The sequence below is a fragment of the Charadrius vociferus genome, unplaced genomic scaffold (genome assembly GCF_000708025.1).
Source record: "Charadrius vociferus isolate BGI_N301 unplaced genomic scaffold, ASM70802v2 scaffold655, whole genome shotgun sequence".
Lineage (NCBI taxonomy): Eukaryota > Metazoa > Chordata > Aves > Charadriiformes > Charadriidae > Charadrius > Charadrius vociferus.
This window is the reverse complement of record NW_009648330.1, coordinates 53,124-70,743: the sequence shown is the minus strand read 5'-3', so window position 1 is coordinate 70,743 and position 17,620 is coordinate 53,124. Positions and strand designations below refer to the sequence as shown.

The 17,620-nt window shown below is 36.4% G+C and overlaps 1 protein-coding gene across 1 annotated transcript in view; it reads left to right on the top strand.

Annotated features, from left to right (window-relative positions):
- The first annotated feature begins 277 nt into the window (after nt 1-277).
- The window catches only part of POLR3A (polymerase (RNA) III (DNA directed) polypeptide A, 155kDa), a 33,605-nt gene continuing 16,262 nt past the window's right edge, over nt 278-17,620 (top strand). The window contains exons 1-18 of the mRNA XM_009884553.1: nt 278-407; nt 930-1,067; nt 1,610-1,781; nt 2,758-2,912; nt 3,801-4,040; nt 4,926-5,088; nt 5,290-5,426; nt 6,007-6,110; nt 6,817-6,958; nt 7,479-7,619; nt 8,835-8,904; nt 9,597-9,724; nt 11,219-11,357; nt 12,818-12,982; nt 13,302-13,474; nt 14,685-14,796; nt 15,883-16,001; nt 17,427-17,564. Of these exons, the coding sequence (XP_009882855.1) occupies nt 291-407; nt 930-1,067; nt 1,610-1,781; nt 2,758-2,912; nt 3,801-4,040; nt 4,926-5,088; nt 5,290-5,426; nt 6,007-6,110; nt 6,817-6,958; nt 7,479-7,619; nt 8,835-8,904; nt 9,597-9,724; nt 11,219-11,357; nt 12,818-12,982; nt 13,302-13,474; nt 14,685-14,796; nt 15,883-16,001; nt 17,427-17,564 (2,553 nt within the window). The 5' untranslated portion in view covers nt 278-290. The remainder of the gene's footprint in view (nt 408-929; nt 1,068-1,609; nt 1,782-2,757; nt 2,913-3,800; nt 4,041-4,925; nt 5,089-5,289; nt 5,427-6,006; nt 6,111-6,816; nt 6,959-7,478; nt 7,620-8,834; nt 8,905-9,596; nt 9,725-11,218; nt 11,358-12,817; nt 12,983-13,301; nt 13,475-14,684; nt 14,797-15,882; nt 16,002-17,426; nt 17,565-17,620) is intronic.

Sequence of the window (17,620 nt, the reverse complement as noted above, 5' to 3'; positions counted from 1 at the left end):
TGCCCTGGGCCTTGGCTCAGGCTGCCGGCGGGGCTGGCGCTGCGTGTGAGCACCTCTGGGGCTGCCCGAGAACATCGATAAATCCCCCAGGTATCAGCCACCAACTTGCTGCAAAACAGCTGCGTTTTTAATAGTTATCCTAAAAGAACCTGTTCCGGCTATATTGTGAATCAACTTGGTCTTCTCTGTATTGCTTTTAAATATGTATGTGTGTGCATGCCTGTATTTATAAGTATTTCTGCGTACATACACGTGTAATTTGCTATCCTAGAAGCCACATCTGTTTTGGCATGAAATCTCCAGAAGAGATGCGTCAGCAAGCTCACATTCAAGTGGTTAGCAAAAACTTGTACAGTCAGGACAATCATCACTCTCCGCTGCAGTATGGCGTACTGGACCATCGAATGGTGAGAACCAGTTTGGGTTTTTTTTGAAACCATTTTTGTAGAATTACTTGAAGTGGTTAAAAATAAGTTGGGATAACTGAAATTTGCTGTTCATACAAAACGTGCAAATGTGTTTCTAATTGAATTGCATAGACTGTCAGTTGCAGCGACAGCTACTTGCTTCATGCTTTTGGGTGGTTCAGGAAAGCATTCTTTTGAGGCATTCTGCCTAGTTGGTGAGAGACCCGGAGACATCCGTCTATAAAATACCACAATGTAGTTTAGCGGACTGTAGATCACCTGCAAAACCTGTATGAGTTAATGTCACTGGTATCAGCAGGTCCTGCATGTGAAAGACATTTTTCTTAAGGTTTGGAGTGAATGTAATGCTACTGACATGCACCTGATGCTGGGAAAAAGGAGTAAGCGCTGCAGGCCTGCTGTCAGGATAGCTGACTAGCTTAAGAACTGTTGTATTTTCTATGTCTGTAGTTGATCATAGCTAAAATGTTTTCCTGTGCGTGTGTTCCTTTCCTCCTAAAGGGAACCAGTGAAAAAGACCGTCCCTGTGAAACATGTGGAAAAAATCTAGCTGATTGTTTAGGTCATTATGGATATATTGACTTAGAACTACCCTGTTTTCACATTGGATACTTCAAAGCTGTGATAGGCATCTTACAGGTAAACACAATTACGATTTGTTGTCAGGTTCTGGTCTAGAAAAAGGAAATTATCAGAAAATGTGATGCTTGAAAGAATAATTGAGAAGAACAAATTAAGGCTGTAATATAAATTTGATCTTTTTCCATCTTGTGTTTTGTAAAATAAATGTATTTAAATACCAGTCTTAGTGATGTAAATACATGTTTTATTTTATATAATCTCAGACTGGTTAATTTTGTCCGTTATTTTTCTGTAGTAGTTTGAATTAAATGTATGCATTATAACTTGCCTTTTAGGACATCCCAGTTAATCAAAGCTCTGTTTGCTTTATATTTGGATTTTTAAGATGCTACAGAGCTTAGATAAAGATTTGCTTCATTGACTGTATTTTTTTTCAATGTACTTTGTGTATTATAGCATACGAATCGGTCTTTGAACCAAAACCATTGTATTTCATTCAAAAATCTGCCCTCTGTTGAAGAACTTAAGTTATGGTAGAAGCTGTTAGAATTCTGCATGTGTCTGTTAAACAGCTATGTTTATGTGCATTTACATTTAAGATGATCTGCAAAACCTGTTGCCGTATCATGCTGTCGGTGGAAGAGAAAAAACAATTTTTGGACTACCTGAAGCGACCTGGCCTTACATATCTTCAGAAGAGAGGGCTGAAAAAGAAAGTGTCTGAAAAGTGCCGAAAGAAAAACACTTGTCCTTACTGTGGTGCCTTTAATGGTGAGTGTTGGCATTAGCAGTTAGTGATAGTTATCTGCTGTGATGGTTTTTAACTTAGTGGCTGTGATAGGCATTAAAATCTTGAATATCCTTGTTTGTTCTACAGCTAATGGGTATTCTCTCTGGCCTTTATTAAGAAGTAATTGCATTCTTAATGCCAAGCACATACTTGCTTATATCTCGTTTATATGAATAGTGACATTGTCCTACTTGCTTGTTTTGTTTCATGTCTCTCTTCATGGCAGTAACCAATATTTGATACTTGAATAATGGCAAAAAAAAACCCTGTTTAACATGTTTTTAAAAATATTGGGAGCTATTGTCAGTGATCAATACCTTAACTTGGAAGTATTTGTAGACTTTAATTTTGATCAACTTTCATTTTTCATCATCATATTAAATTATCTTTCTTAATACTAGATGTGTTTGTTGTCCTCTAGGAGGGTATGTTCTGCGGTTTGGCAGTATTTGAACTGTGAGAATCTTGGCTTACACTGGAGTTTGTTCTTCAGGGCAGAGTATCTTAAAAAGATACCACGTTTGTTTTTCAAAATACATTCTTTTTTCTTCACGTGCTCTGATCAAGTGATACTGCTGTTAAAGGACTTGCAGTGTTACAGATTCATAGTGGGTGGTTAATTCATAAATTATAATTTTATGTCTGCTGTGGTTGAAGGGAAGCTGAATTAAGATGTGGGCTAAACCACCTGCTTTCAGCTTCAGAAGCTGCATCATGATCTAGGCCCACTAAGGCAGCCATACAACCAGACATGACCTGATTGTTTTCTTTGTGTTTTGTGAATTTAGGAAACTGGAAAATAAAGCTGATAAAGTTTTATTTTATTCTTGCATTCACTGAAAATTTAGTTTTGGAACGGTAGCTTACTCGTGTGAAGTTCTGGAGGGTTTTTTTGGTTGTTGTCTGATGGTTTTGTTGTTGATTAAAAAAAAACAACTCACATTTATTTGCTTGCAGGAACTGTGAAGAAGTGTGGTTTGTTGAAAATAATACATGAAAAGTACAAGACCAATAAGAAAGTGGTAGATCCGATAGTATCTACTTTTCTTCAGTCCTTTGAAACTGCCATAGAACACAACAAAGAAGTAGAACCCTTATTGGGAAGAGCTCAGGTGAATTTTAATATGATTTAAATTTTCTGGTTGAAATAAAACTTCTCAAAGGTTTTCAGTGTAGCAGCTTAAGCCTTGTGGTGATCCAAGATTTTCATATACCAAAAGACACTTGAAGAATGTTTGTATTTTTTGCAATAATGTTGACTTTGCAAAAACGGGAAATTTAATTTATTGATATGTTTTGATACGTAGCTTTCTGTCTGTATAGACAGGCTCATAGAAGCTCTGCATGTACATATAAATTTACAGTAGCTCTGAGATTATTACAATACACAAGAAAAAATTTTCTTCATAAGAACTTGAAAAGGAGAGAGGAGATATAATTATCTAACCTTTTTCTTTCATTCAGCTTTGCATTGTGGGCAGTTTTGTTTCCTTCTGCTCTTTGAAAGCTGGAAAGATCCTGGGGTACACATTTAGATGGAAAAAGCAACAAATATCTGGAACTTCTTATGCTGTAGCAGTAGCTGTACTAAGAAGAGAGAAATTAGGGTTTTCTAAAAGATTATAGGAAGTACTGTAATTCATGTTAGTTCCTACTAATAAAATGAATACAATGTACCGTAAGTTTGTTGTAAGAGGTTTATTGAGCTGCTTTGACAAGTAACTATGAAATATTCTTAGTTAACTGTTTAAAAAGGGAGAGCAACATGGTAAGAAGTAGACACTCATGTATAAGGAAAAAAAGAAAGGAAAGAAAATAGAAAGTTAGTACCAAAAGCATTGGTTCAGAATAAAACATAGTTTTGTTTGCATTGATAGTTCTTATCTATTTGTCTTTTAAAAATACTTCATTTTTGAACAACCAGTAAATGAGGGAAGAAGGGAAGCACTGAAACTGTTATATGATGGCTTGTTCTCCCCTTTCTCCAATGGATTTTGTAGGAAAATTTAAATCCTTTAGTAGTATTAAACATCTTCAAAAGAATCCCAGCAGAAGATATCCCTCTGCTTCTAATGAACCCAGAAGCAGGTAAACCTTCAGATTTGATCCTCAGGAGACTCTTAGTGCCTCCACTGTGTATCAGACCCTCTGTGGTGAGTGACTTGAAGTCTGGCACCAACGAAGATGACTTGACAATGAAACTGACAGAGATAATTTTCCTCAATGATGTAATAAAAAAGGTGAGTTGTCCTTCAAGCTCTCAGAGACTGTTGCCTTCAAAAAGATTTGATTAGAATTGAATATAGCCAGTGGCTTTACTTGTCTTACGGCTTACAATCTAGCAAGCGGTCTGTACTGTGCTGTTACATTGTTTGGTATTTTATTCAAAGACATTGAGAAACTTGCTTCAAATGGAGCTGGCTGACTCGCTGCTTGCAGTATAGGGGCTGCTAAAGATCTGGTGGATCACGGGAAATGATTTTTCATTTGAGTTCTGGTCCATAAACTGTTCTCGTCTCTCTTTGGTTTTTTTTCTTTTCTTTTTTTTCCCCTCCCGTGACTGACACTTTTTGAGTGGCCACTTACAATGAAAACATTATACCTATTGATTTGGTTTTTTTCATGTAGACCTCCCTCTTTTTTTACTGCGTCTTTGTCCTTTCTTTATTCTACCGTATGTTCTTATGAAATCAGGTTTCAGTTAGCATGGTTGTCAAATTGAGATAAGAAGTAAATTTGGCAATTTATCATTTGTTTAGAAGAACAGTTCTACCAGACTAATACTTTTCGGACTTTTCAAAACTGGTCTTTTGTCAGGAAAACAAAATCAAATGAGAGCTAACTCTCTCATGACTGGAAAATTATTAACTACTGGTGACTTTCCTGGAAAAAAGTAGAATTTAAACAAATACATAGTGTTGTGACCATTTGTCCAAAGCCAGTGCTAGTCAAAAGTAATTTTTTGCTGGGTTCTCCTGTGAATGGCCTTGTACTGTAGCAATATGCATCCTTTTATAAAGTTATTTTATTTTCCAAAGAAGAGTTGTATTCATCAGAAGAATTCTTTGCTAGTTTAATATGTGGTGTCATATTTGTTTCCTGAACTGGATGACTATTTTGTTTAGCATAGGATATCAGGAGCCAAAACACAAATGATTATGGAAGACTGGGACTTCCTTCAGCTGCAGTGTGCCCTGTACATTAACAGTGAGCTCTCAGGAATTCCTCTCAACATGGCACCTAAAAAATGGACCAGAGGTTTTGTTCAGAGACTTAAGGGAAAGCAAGGTTTGTCTAGAAAGTTTTCTTTTGTTTTATTTTGTCTTTTAATTAAGACACAAGTATTTGCTATTCCAAAGCATCTCTCTGCTACTATTGTATTGTGTTTCAGTTATGTACCTTGAAAGATTTTCTAATGTGCTGTCTTAACAGATAACATTTTGAAAATAACTTTTATATAAAAGAGTTTTCACTTGCTTATTTTGTTAGGTCGATTTAGAGGCAATCTGTCTGGAAAGCGAGTGGATTTCTCTGGGAGAACAGTCATTTCACCTGATCCTAACTTAAGAATAGATGAAGTAGCAGTGCCTATTCATGTTGCTAAAATACTGACTTTTCCTGAAAAGGTACGTAGTGTAGAACCAAAACCTTTTCTATGCCTTTCTTTTTTTTTTTTTTTTTTTTTCACCAGATGTCAGTGTTGTCCTTCTTTATAGCTTTACTATAGAAGGGAGTGAATGTATTGCTTTTATATTTGAAACATTATTCAGTGATGCTTTGCCAGTTCTGTGGCTGCTGATAAATGAAGGTTGTACTATCAGTTATATGCAAGTACTGTGAAAGTATATGGTGTAAGGAGTGACATATCAAGAGAGAAGAGTTTTGCTTGTTTGGTTTTAGGTTTGGTTTTTTTTTAACTCATGCATAGCTTCATATGTTTGTTGGCATATCTGTCAACGGAGTGATTGGGTCTTTTTATTTCCTAATTGACTTCCCAAATTTTTAATTTAACTTCACTCTGATGTTCTGCTCTAAGATTGGCTTACATTTTCCTTCTCTGCACTCCTGCCTGTTCCCTTTAGCAGCTCGAGGCTGTGAGGGGAAATTTTCAGTTGAGCCTAAAATTTGAAAACAAAAGTCAACAGCAAAAACAAGAGGTCCTGAAATGTGTTTCATTTATTTCTGATTGAAGTCTTTATGCAACAGGTGAACAAAGCAAATATTGATTTTATGAGAAAACTTGTCCGTAATGGTCCTGATGTTCATCCTGGAGCCAACTTCATACAGCAAAGGCACACACAGATGAAAAGGTATCATACTTACCTGTAATCATTCAGTTTTTATCTCTCCCCATCAACTTGTTCTTTCTGCTGTGTGAAAATAGTTATACCTAAAGAGATTAAAATTTATTTTTAGAATCGTTCGTAAAGGGCAGTAACAAAAACATTGTCATTAACTCCTCAGGTTTAGCATACTATTTCTTTTTAGATAATCTGTTGGATTTAAACTTAAGTGTACATACTAATGGTAGTGAACTGCAATTAGATGTTGGTTTTTTATGACTGAGTCTCTCTTATTTGGAGTAGAAGATGCAGTACAGAAGAAATGAAAACAGGCAGATTTGGGCACGTTGCGCTGTCTGCTTTCATTAGAGAACTAATCTGCTGTCAGTTTATGGGTAGTAATAAGTGATGGCATATGAGTGAAACTGCCTATACTCCCTGATACAATTGAAGCAGATTCTTTGTTTTTATACATAGACCTTTTTCTTACTTGTTTTACTAATAACTGTAGCTTTGATAACTAATGTCACGAATACATCCATTATTTAAAATAGCAGCAAGGCTAATGTTTAATGATGCTGTCCACACCAGTTTTGTCTCCTAGTTACTGTAAAACAAATACTCCAGTGTTTAATGGAAGAACTTGCATTATAAACAGAGAATTTATTTTCGGTTGTCTTTACATCTTTCTGACTTTATTTCTTCTGACACTGCTGTTGTGGGTTACTGTAAGGTTTTTGAAATATGGAAACCGAGAAAAGATGGCCCAGGAGCTCAAGTTTGGTGATATTGTGGAGCGACATCTTATAGATGGTGACATAGTCCTGTTCAATCGACAACCCTCTCTTCATAAGCTAAGCATCATGGCCCACATTGTAAGTGCACACACAGCCTAACATACAGGTAGTGCATCCCTCAATACTAGGTGGTTTACTTTTTCTGGTGTTTATCTCTTGTGCACACAAAAACAAACAGCTTCTGAAACACGTCATGGGGATGAACTTGAATACAGTGGAGTTGTGCTTTTGCATGGGAATTGATGTGTAGGGCAGTATGCTGTTTGGACGGTTCTGTTAATAGCTGTAATTGACTTGGTATCTGTTCTTGCGTAAGGACTCCATTTTTGTAGAGTTGATGTGATCTCTGCAAAGCGTGCTGTTTTCTGTGCTTTGTATAAATTCTGAATAATGGTATTTACTAGCAACATTTGTATAATATAACCTGAGTACAATTTCTGTCAGTTCCTGGTTGAGTTAAATCCTATAATCAGAAATTTTGACTCATATCTGTAATAAAAAGAAAGGATAAAGCCTGCAAGGAAGCACTCGGGCATGGCATTTCATCTTTTAGCATGCTTGAGTGCATGTGCTTTTTTTTTTTTTATTTTTTTTTCAGGCTAGAGTAAAACCTCATAGGACATTCAGATTTAATGAATGTGTCTGTACACCATACAATGCAGACTTTGATGGAGATGAGATGAACCTTCACCTTCCTCAGACAGAAGAAGCAAAAGCAGAAGCACTTGTTTTAATGGGGGTATGTCGATAATGTAGGGTTGGGGATTTTGCTAGTGACAGATGGGCTGAGCCCCATACTTCTTAACTTCCATGTGAAATCTGAAATATTATCAAGAATGCTGGCTATGGATAAAGTGCTACTGTGAAGCTGCCTGAAAATTCTGCAAAAGGACATTTAGAATAAATTAGGATAGTTACGCAATGGTAGTCTAATAGACTTATATTTTGCATCCATGGAAGATTATGTAGTTTTAAGTAAGTAGGTGTCATTAGTACGTTTCTGACTGACTGTCCTTAGTAATTGCTACCAAAATAGGGTGGCTCTATTACCAGATACATGCTTTGCTTTCTGGTCTGACAGCCCAGCAACTGCAGGCAGGCAGACTAACTGGAAATGCAGCAGCAATAGTGTGCTTGTACCTGGTGAAAGCAACTTAGCAGAGAAGGCAGGAGACAGTAGGCTCTTAGGGCAGAAGAAAAAAAAAAAGAGAGTGGAGGGTAGATAAAGAGGGATCTGATGGTTGCAGGCATCAATCTGTGGTGTGAAAGTAGAGTCAGTAGCAACAACCTGAGGATTTTCCAGTACGTTGCTCCTTTAGGGTGACTGAATGCCACTGCTACTTCAGATGTACCAACACAACTGTTGGCTGCAGTGCATATTGGCTTGCTGAACTGATTCGGGAGCTTAAAAAGAAGACTATTCCCCACAAGTGTGTGGTCAGGTTTGTCGGGGCCTGTGAACAGTTCAGACAAAACTGTGCTGCGTAGCTGGGGGTGATTTACTAGAGTGATAGCCTGAATAAGGCATAAGAAAACGGAGCTAGTGGAAGCGGCTAGCTTGATTATTACATATCAGTAGGGACCACTAGCTGTGTGTAGTGAGCATAGCCTCTTGTGTCCCTTCTCAGATTCTCAAAGGCAGCTGTCCAGTTTGACCAGTAACCAACCAAACACATCAAGTTGATTGCAACTTCTGCTTTGGAAACAGAATGTGTCATTTCCAGTAACTACTCTCAAATGATTCCTTAACTGTCGATAGATTTGCACAGATTGTGGTAAACTGAAACTTCTAGTTTCTTTTTTTGATCTTTTTGAGGAGAGCTGTACTTTGATTTAGAATAAGCTTTTACCATTTTTGCTAAAATAACTGTCTTAAGTGTTAAGTTTCCTTCTGAATAACAAATGAAATATCATTGTCTTCAAATCCATAATTTTTTGGTTTGTTATTATACAGACTAAAGCAAACTTGGTAACACCAAGAAATGGAGAACCTCTCATCGCTGCTATTCAGGATTTCCTCACAGGTGTGTATATAAGCTTATTTTAGAGCTGTGTGATTTAACTGTTGTTCCTTCAGAATCACTCCCTTCTTTTTGAGAATTTTTCTATATTAGTTAAAAAATTTTTCCTTTCACAAGTCAAAGCAACATTAGGAAAGTAATGCCATTGTTAGTCTGAAATATAATGATACCCTTGGAATATCTTGTGATGCTGTTTGTAGGTGCAGTCATTATTACCTTCGTGTATGTTTTGCAGTGTTTCTCTGGCAGAGAAAATGAACGTTTAGTATCTTTGTATGCATTAGGTAGATAATGTAAACTGTTTATGATTATGGTAGAGGAGTTGAATTCATTAGTAAAAAATAAGTTTTAACCTACAGTAATTACCTTCAAGTTTCCTTAATTCTTTGGGAAATGTCCAATGGTTATAAGGAAGAAAGCATGCAAAAATTAATGCCAGGGCCGTATTTTTACCTATGGAATAGAGTCTGAGAGGGAGAATAGATTATAGGAATGCCCTGGTTTTAATTTTTAGAAATTTGAGTCTGGAACAATTACAAATTCTGGAAAGGATTTACAACTGAAGCTGTCTGAACTATTGTCATTTTGCGTAATAAGTAGGTAACTAGTATTAGAAAGAAATAATTGATAGTTAATATGCAATAGCTTTTGAAGTTAATCTCAGTCTGTCACATTAATAATTTTTTACACTCCAGGTGCCTATCTGCTTACATTAAAAGATACCTTTTTTGATCGAGCCAAAGCCTGCCAAATTATTGCTTCTATCCTGGTTGGCAAGGATGAAAAGATTAAAGTTCGTCTTCCACCTCCAGCAATTCTGAAGGTGTGTCAAAATTTTTTTTTTAAAGTTACTAAGAGTTCCTGTGTTGTGTGTTCTTGACCCACGCTGATGTTCTACAGAGACAGTTCTTGGTTTCTCTGACGTTAGATTTGTATGAGATTTTGTATTTGTAAAGTGCAAGGATCAGATTTCAGGGTCAAAGCTATGCAGAAGTTGTTAGATTGTTCCTGATGCTGAACAGAGCCAACCTTGCATGGTGCAGTCCAGATGCAGGGTTTCTTCAGGGTTCAAACATAGATTTACTACTATCCTGCTACTGTGAGACAGACCACTTGGCTATTGGTGGTAAGTAGAAGGTACATCAGTCTTAGTAACCTCACTGTTACTGGCTGTGCAGACTAATATGGGGCTAAGTGGAGAAACTGTGTTATTCCTTGTGTGCCCTCAAGTAATGTCCTGAAATGCTCAGCAGTTCTAGGTTTTGGTATTCCAAATGTACGAGATGTTAAACCTGGGAAATAGGATGCTCTAGTTGTTAACCTGGCAATGTGTTAAAGATTAGAGAGGATGAGTGCTGTGTAATTATTTTTTTTGTTTGTTGTTTTTTTTTTTTTCGTTGTTACATCATGTACGCAGAATATTTTTTGTGAAGGGTGGAGTATTTGTGTATTTGTCACAAACTTTGAAGAGAGCTATAGTGTCTATTAGATCAGCGTCTGTTAAGCCTTCATTTGCATACATTTAAGGGTGTCTGTATTCAATTAATTTTATATTTGAGGCAAAAGTATTGTTTGAAGAGAGTTTGGTACATTTTCAAATTTGTTAAATACTCGCTAAGTATTAGTGTATACATTTTTTTTTTATACCCTTTCTTTCATCTCAAAACACTAAGTGTAATAATAGGGAAATTCTGAAAGTGAAATTGAAATACCAATGAATAACACTAATTTACAGCAAGGTCAGAGCGTTTATGGGCAATATCTAATGTGAATTTTATAAATTGATATAAACTCTTGCTAATAGGTAAAAGCAGTGATTCTTTTGACTGCTTCTGTCATTCCGAATAGCTTTAGTGCTGTGACAGTTACTTACATTTAACTGCAGCTGAGGGGAGTACATAATTACATAAATCCTTAACCTCCTAAAAATTTAAACCAAAGGCACTATGTAAAGAAGGAATTATAAATGTTGCAACCTCTTTGAGAAATGAAATGACATCTTCTTTTTCTTTTTTTTCTTTTGTAATCGGAAAGGGAAACGTGACAGTAAGAGGGAACAAGAGAGCATGTTTCTCCAAATGCATGCACGTACCCTTATGAAAAGGATAACCATTCAGCAGTCCATGTTTTTATATCTATAAAAGTGCATAGTACTTCTCTATTCAAAGGAATGCTGCTGTGCATTTCTACAAGTATACTTCAGTATAGAAAGTTTCTCTGTAGAAAACAATTTTACAATTAAATTCTTGCTTGCTGTTTTACTGTAGTTGTATCATAAACTCTGTAATCCGAATTCTTGCCCTTTTGTTTCTCTAAGCCTGTAACACTCTGGACCGGAAAACAGGTTTTCAGCCTGATTCTCAAGCCCAGTGATGATTGTCCTGTAAAAGCCAATCTACGAACCAAGGGCAAACAGTATTGTGGCAAAGGAGAAGACCTGTGTTACAATGATTCTTGTGAGTGGCATTTCTAAAGCTGTGTTTTGGAAGCCTTCAAAGAAATTGTAGCTATTGTTATGTTGAGTTTGTTGCTGTTGAGCTCACAGCAGGAGTTAAAGCAGTACTTCACCTAAGTATTCTTGAAATGAAAAATAAAATTATGCGTTTTTTCTCAAAAGTTGAAGTCATGCTGCACATGAAAGAAAAGACTTGGGTGTTTTCTCGTAATAAAATTTCTTTTCTGTGTTGCTAGACTTGTCATGTAGTATTTGAAGGTGAGAGAGAGAGAAAAGCAAAGCTTAGGAAGCGGTTGTGCAGAAGGCAAATGGAAAAATTTAGTATCTTAGGTGGAGTTAGTGATACAGGGATGAGAAGTCAAACAATGAAAGGAGTTTAGGATGGGTAGGGAAGATAGGAATCCCTGGGATATCAAACCATCTGTTAGGGAAGTCAGAGTGGCAGATGGAATACAAAGCATCAGGGTTGAAGAGGCTGTAGGAGATGCGTAAGGCTTTGCTTATTAACATTCATGTGGCAACAGCTGGAAAAGAATTTGAGCGGGCAGGATTAGCATGGCTTCTTGCTGCTCAGAAGTGTAAGTTTAGGAACCTAGGGAAGAACCATTGATTTGCAGTAATTCTATTATGTGATGTTGATGGAAGAAAGAATTTGCCAGTTAGGACTCAAACCCACTCTAGGTCAGACTCTGAGCGATTTCTTTAGAAGACAGGACCACTCTGTTGTTGTGAAGTTGGTTATAAACCTGGTGGTGCAATTTTTATCAGCCTCTTAAGGAATGTGGGGTGAACATTGCAACAAAGCAATCCTGTTCACGCTTAGGTGAACATAGGCCATCTTCTGTGCTCCACAGTCTTTTCAATTCAGGAAGTATGGGAAGAATTTCCATTTTCTGATTTCGACAGCAGCAGATGATGTGGAAAACGTGAATTTCATTGGTGGCTCTGTTCAGTTCTCTGAAAAAAAATAATTTCTGAAGCAACACTAATTCTCGTCAGGAAGTTCTCTGCAAATTCTCCAAAATCTCAAGAAATCCTGGTGTCCTATTTTGATTGTACGTAATAAGTGATAGAGCAATGACTTCTGGATCAAGAAGGTGATTACCAAAATTCACATGGAGAATACTGAGCATAGAGTACAGTGTGCGAACATCCACAGCTTTCTGCATAAAATGGTTTAAATTGGATCCATCTAATATGCCGGTTCTTCTTTCAAAAATGCATAATGAAGTTAAGGATGAGCATGTATCGTACTGCTGTCATGGAGAGAGCCTGGAGTTGTAGGCTGTTCACCTTACATACTTAGTCATGCGCTTCTACAGATACATCAAATGTACGTCTTTGGGTTTTGTTCTTTTCATGTATAGAGTTTTTATTTTAAAACATACTCCATAATTGACTACTAGAGTTTAAGTAATTTTTTAGAAAAACAGTTAATTCTTTTTGCTTTTTTATTTCTAGATGTCACAATTCAAAACAGCGAGTTAATGAGTGGCAGTATGGACAAAGGAACCTTAGGTTCAGGATCTAAGAACAATATCTTCTACATCTTGCTGAGAGACTGGGGACAGGTAGAAGCTGCAGATGCTATGTCACGACTAGCCAGACTTGCTCCTGTCTATCTTTGTAAGTAATGGGGGAAGTACATTTTCGTGTAAAATAGTATCTTAAAGCAGAAATACAGAGCAATCGAGCAAGATTTTTGCTTCAAATATGATGTAGTGTTTTTTTTAAAAAAAAAAAAAACAAACAAAAAAAACCCAACTAGTTGCGAAGCTGCCAGAAACAGTGAAACAGCTGCTTGTGCTTACGATGGTCACGTGATGGGAGGAAAAAGTAAAGTTCCTGATGATAATATTTCTTGGTTTTAATTGGGTTTCTCTATATGAGATTGAGCTATCAATATAATTCTCTTTTTTTCCTTTTTTTTTTTTTTTAATAATAGCTAATCGTGGCTTTTCAATTGGAATTGGTGATGTAACCCCTGGCCAGGGCCTGCTAAAAGCTAAGTATGAGCTCCTGAATGCTGGCTATAAGAAGTGTGATGAGTATATTGAAGCTCTGAACACTGGCAAGCTACAGCAGCAGCCTGGTTGCAGCGCAGAGGAGACACTAGAGGTAAAATTTTTAATTTAAATTACTATATATTTAGAGTAGAGATTTCATTAATATATTCATGTAAATTTTGAAGTTCAAAGTTGTCTTCTGAAACCTAAAATGCAAGCAAATAGGGTCCTCAGGTACATATTTTTAGCTAAGTCTGTCTAGGCTTAACATTTACATGCTTCTGTGCATCTAAAAACGTTAGCTAAATACTAAACAACTGAGATACTCCCTCCCTCCTGGCTGGATGTATTGGGGTGACAAACGAGAACAAAATTACACAGGTAATTGAAATGGGATTAATTGCGTTTATCCATATTTGGTAAGTTAATAAAGAACAGTAACAGTAAAAAACCTCATCTGAAAAGCAAAACATTCCTTTAGTTATAGATCTGTTTGTATACAGGTGTTGCCTTGCTCCTTGTTGGGGCAAAAGTTAAATGGACTTTGGTTATGCTGGGTTTTTCTCTTTTTTCTGTTGAAATTTTGATGAAGAGCAACAAATGTTCCCCAAAAGCTTATGGACAGGGACTTAATGAAGTCAGCTAAAGAACACTTTTTTCATTGTCCTTAATGGTTTTATACATTTGTCGTCTTGGCTAGTCAATTTCTAGTTTTTACCTTTAAAAAAAAGTAGAAAGAAAAACAGAAACAAAAACCCCCACAATAACAAAAAAAAAACAATTATAAAACCCCACCGTATAATGAAGTACTGTCAGAGTTGTCTGGTTTGAAGTGGCACTGGCTAAAAGAAGTGACTTGCAGTCGTTTCCACTCTTCTTCTTTTCAGACATCTTTGTATGTCCTAGAATGTTGTGGGGTTTTTGATGTTATGTTCTTAAAATTGGAGATATCAGCATTGTACTCTCTGAAAGCAGTAAAACAGTCCAAAATTTTTTTTTTTTTTTGTGGTAACCTTTCATGTAGCACAGCGAGATTTAGAACTTAGTTCAGTGCTCAGTTTAGCTTAAGTTGGTGCTGCTGACAAAAGAGGTTGTCTTGTCCCTGGCTACGTCTGTCTTACCCCAACAAAGGCTGCAAACAGGAAAGTTATGCAAGGTAAAAGTTAAACCTGTTTTAGCCAAAGCAAAGTCTACTTTTCTTTCTCTGTATTGTATTTTGAATTTCCTTCAACTACAGAATGTATTGCTGGCAAGTGGAGAGTACTACTGTTTGTGTATGGTATTTTTAACGAATGCTGCATCTTTGAAATCTTGGATTTCAGGCCTTAATCCTTAAAGAACTCTCTGTTATCAGAGATCACGCTGGCAGTGCCTGTCTCAGAGAACTGGACAAGAGCAACAGTCCCCTTATCATGGCTCTCTGTGGTTCTAAAGGTAGGGATATAGCTAAGCGTTGGAAGTAGATTGTTTGCTCCATCACTGTTCTTAAAATTACTTGTTCTGTCTTTTATAGCTTGGTTTAGACAGTCAGTTATGCAAGTATTAAATTCATGTCACATAGATTTGAAGTGACTCCTCTCGTTAAGTACAGGTTGGGTATAGTAAATTAAAATCAAGCTTATGTGCTAGGTTTTTAATCTTTAAAATTTCAGTACAAGTTGAAAAAACACCCTATTGGAACTTCAGATGTTCTTAAGTATTGAATTAATTCATCAGCAAAAAGTTTTCAGTTGGATTTCTGACCTCAAGTATCTGTATCATGTAGAAAAATTAACTGGAAACAATATATTAAGAATTGGAACTAAGATTTCAGACTTCTTCACTGCTTTATTTGTGAAGGACCACCTGTGTAGTAAATATTTGTTTTATACTCAAATTCATATCTGACCTTTCCTTTCTTTCCTGTTAGAATTTGAAAAAATCACTTAACTCTTTGCCTTTGTTTATTGAAGCTTCTAAAGAAATACTGAAATCTAAGAAGGAGGATGTATTACATGTATAGTTTGGGGCGGCGGGAGGCATTGCTTGCAAACATGTTCAGCAAATACAACTTCTGAGTTAGTGACTTAGTTCTCTGGAACTTAATTTGGTCAAGGAATCTTGGTAGACACTGAACCCTTCATACAAAATATTGTTAAAATGTTTATTGAAGAAATTGTGAAGCAAAATATGTAGGTTAGGATCATGGGTTGTATAAAACACAAACCATAACGTGGAACAGGATAATATAAGCAGTGTAGTCAAATAGTGGTGGCATGAATGTCTATGACCCAAAGAAAAGAATTTTGGAAGGAGTTGTTAGCTGTGTCATAGACTAACTTAGTTGTCAGTCCACATATATGCTGAAATTTACAGGACAAGTTAACAGAAAAGCTTCTTTAACTGTTGCAATTCTAAATGCATTTTTGATGAATTATCAAGCTAAATAATAGATCTTCATAGAAGTGAAGACAGCTTATCAGAGGAACACTGATATTCTTCATTTATGAGTGAGATTATTATTATTTTTTTTCTTTTCAGGCTCCTTTATTAATATATCCCAGATGATTGCTTGTGTAGGTCAGCAGGCTATCAGTGGGTCCCGAGTTCCTGATGGATTTGAGAACAGATCTTTGCCTCACTTTGAGAAGCATTCTAAGGTAATTCTGTATGATTACAATATACTGTAAAATAAAGTGAAACAAGTTGCCTTAAACCAGTCTAAGGACTCACGTTAGGATGTGTTGTCATGACATGGTGAAGAAAAAAAATCATATATGGCAAAAATAAAAAGTTTTGAATCTGATTTGGGAGTTAACAGATGTATTGTGAATGGCCTAGTTAGCTTGAATTTTTACGGCTAGGCCTAGCTTAGAGCTTTCTAATTTACTAAAATTAAAGTAAGTCTGATGATACAGTTTTGGTTCTCTTCAGAGTCTTAAAAATAATGTGTTAAAGTTTTTCTTGCATTCTATTTCACTGCACTAAGACTTTTCAGGACAATGGCTGGGTGTGTGTTGGTACATTTAGACAGGTGAAACATGCCAGATAAATCATTCTGGAGTCTGTTGGGTTGTTTTTTTTTTTCCACTAGGATAGATAGATATCGTGTGCTACTCTTCACATTCTGTGTTTGAGTTCTGTTCTACATGAAGCAATTAGGAGTCTCATGCACTTGTTGATACAAGTCAGCGAGACTGATTTTTTTTTTTTTAAATGCTATGTGAAATGTAATGATCAGTAGAGAAGGTTCTAGGTACCAGCTATCAATCTTATTAATGTGTTGGATAACTCAAGTGTCAGATGGTAGCCGTGACACTTGCGTTTGTCACTAAATGTCCAAATTTCAGCTTCTGAGTTGTGTAACATAAAATCGTTTCTTTCCTGAATAGATTAAAGAAGAAAAAATGCTTCATGGATTAGATAAGTAGGAAAAAGTTGAATGTTAACTATAGCTTTCTTACTGATTTAGAAAGTACTACCTGTTAAATAACAGCAAAAAGTGATTTTCTAAGAGGAAGCTCTTTGTAGCCAATACACTGTTCTGTGTGATCATGGAAGTTTGGTATTGTTTGACTGAAAGGGATGCCTGCATAATGGTCATTGGCAAGAACTCATTTCAGAGGTGAGAGCAGACCATTCGAAAGAATTAGTTATGTACATAGCTCCAGTTATATTTTCTCTGGATTCCTTAGTCTTCAGCACAGCAAACACCTTTGCCATACTATTGCAAAGTGAACATTCTTATTGCCCTTTTAATTTTTGCAACTTCAACGGAGGCTGAAGTGTTAGAAGTTGGTGTAGCGTTTGCGAGGAATGGCTAGAAGCATGACAAGGCTTGTAGGAAGTAAAGTCTATTGGATTAATTGGGGAGAACTAGGCAAGGGTTTTGAAGACTTTATTCAGACTAAAGTACAAACTTTGAACTTCAAAGCTAAATGCAACAGAGGTGATTGCTTTGTGTTTGTGTATCTATTGGTTAACTGTCTAAAAGAATTTAGATGACATATAATGTGGTTTTCTGTAATGCGCATACGGAACGTACATGTGCATTTTAACCTTTTTTTCCCCACTCTTTTCTGTAGCTCCCAGCAGCAAAAGGCTTTGTTGCTAATAGCTTTTATTCTGGGTTGACTCCCACTGAATTTTTTTTTCATACCATGGCTGGTCGAGAGGGTCTTGTTGACACAGCTGTAAAGACAGCCGAAACTGGATATATGCAGGTAACTGTCAGTGGAGTGGGGGTTTTATCAGCCTTGCAAAAGGTGCATGTTTCTTA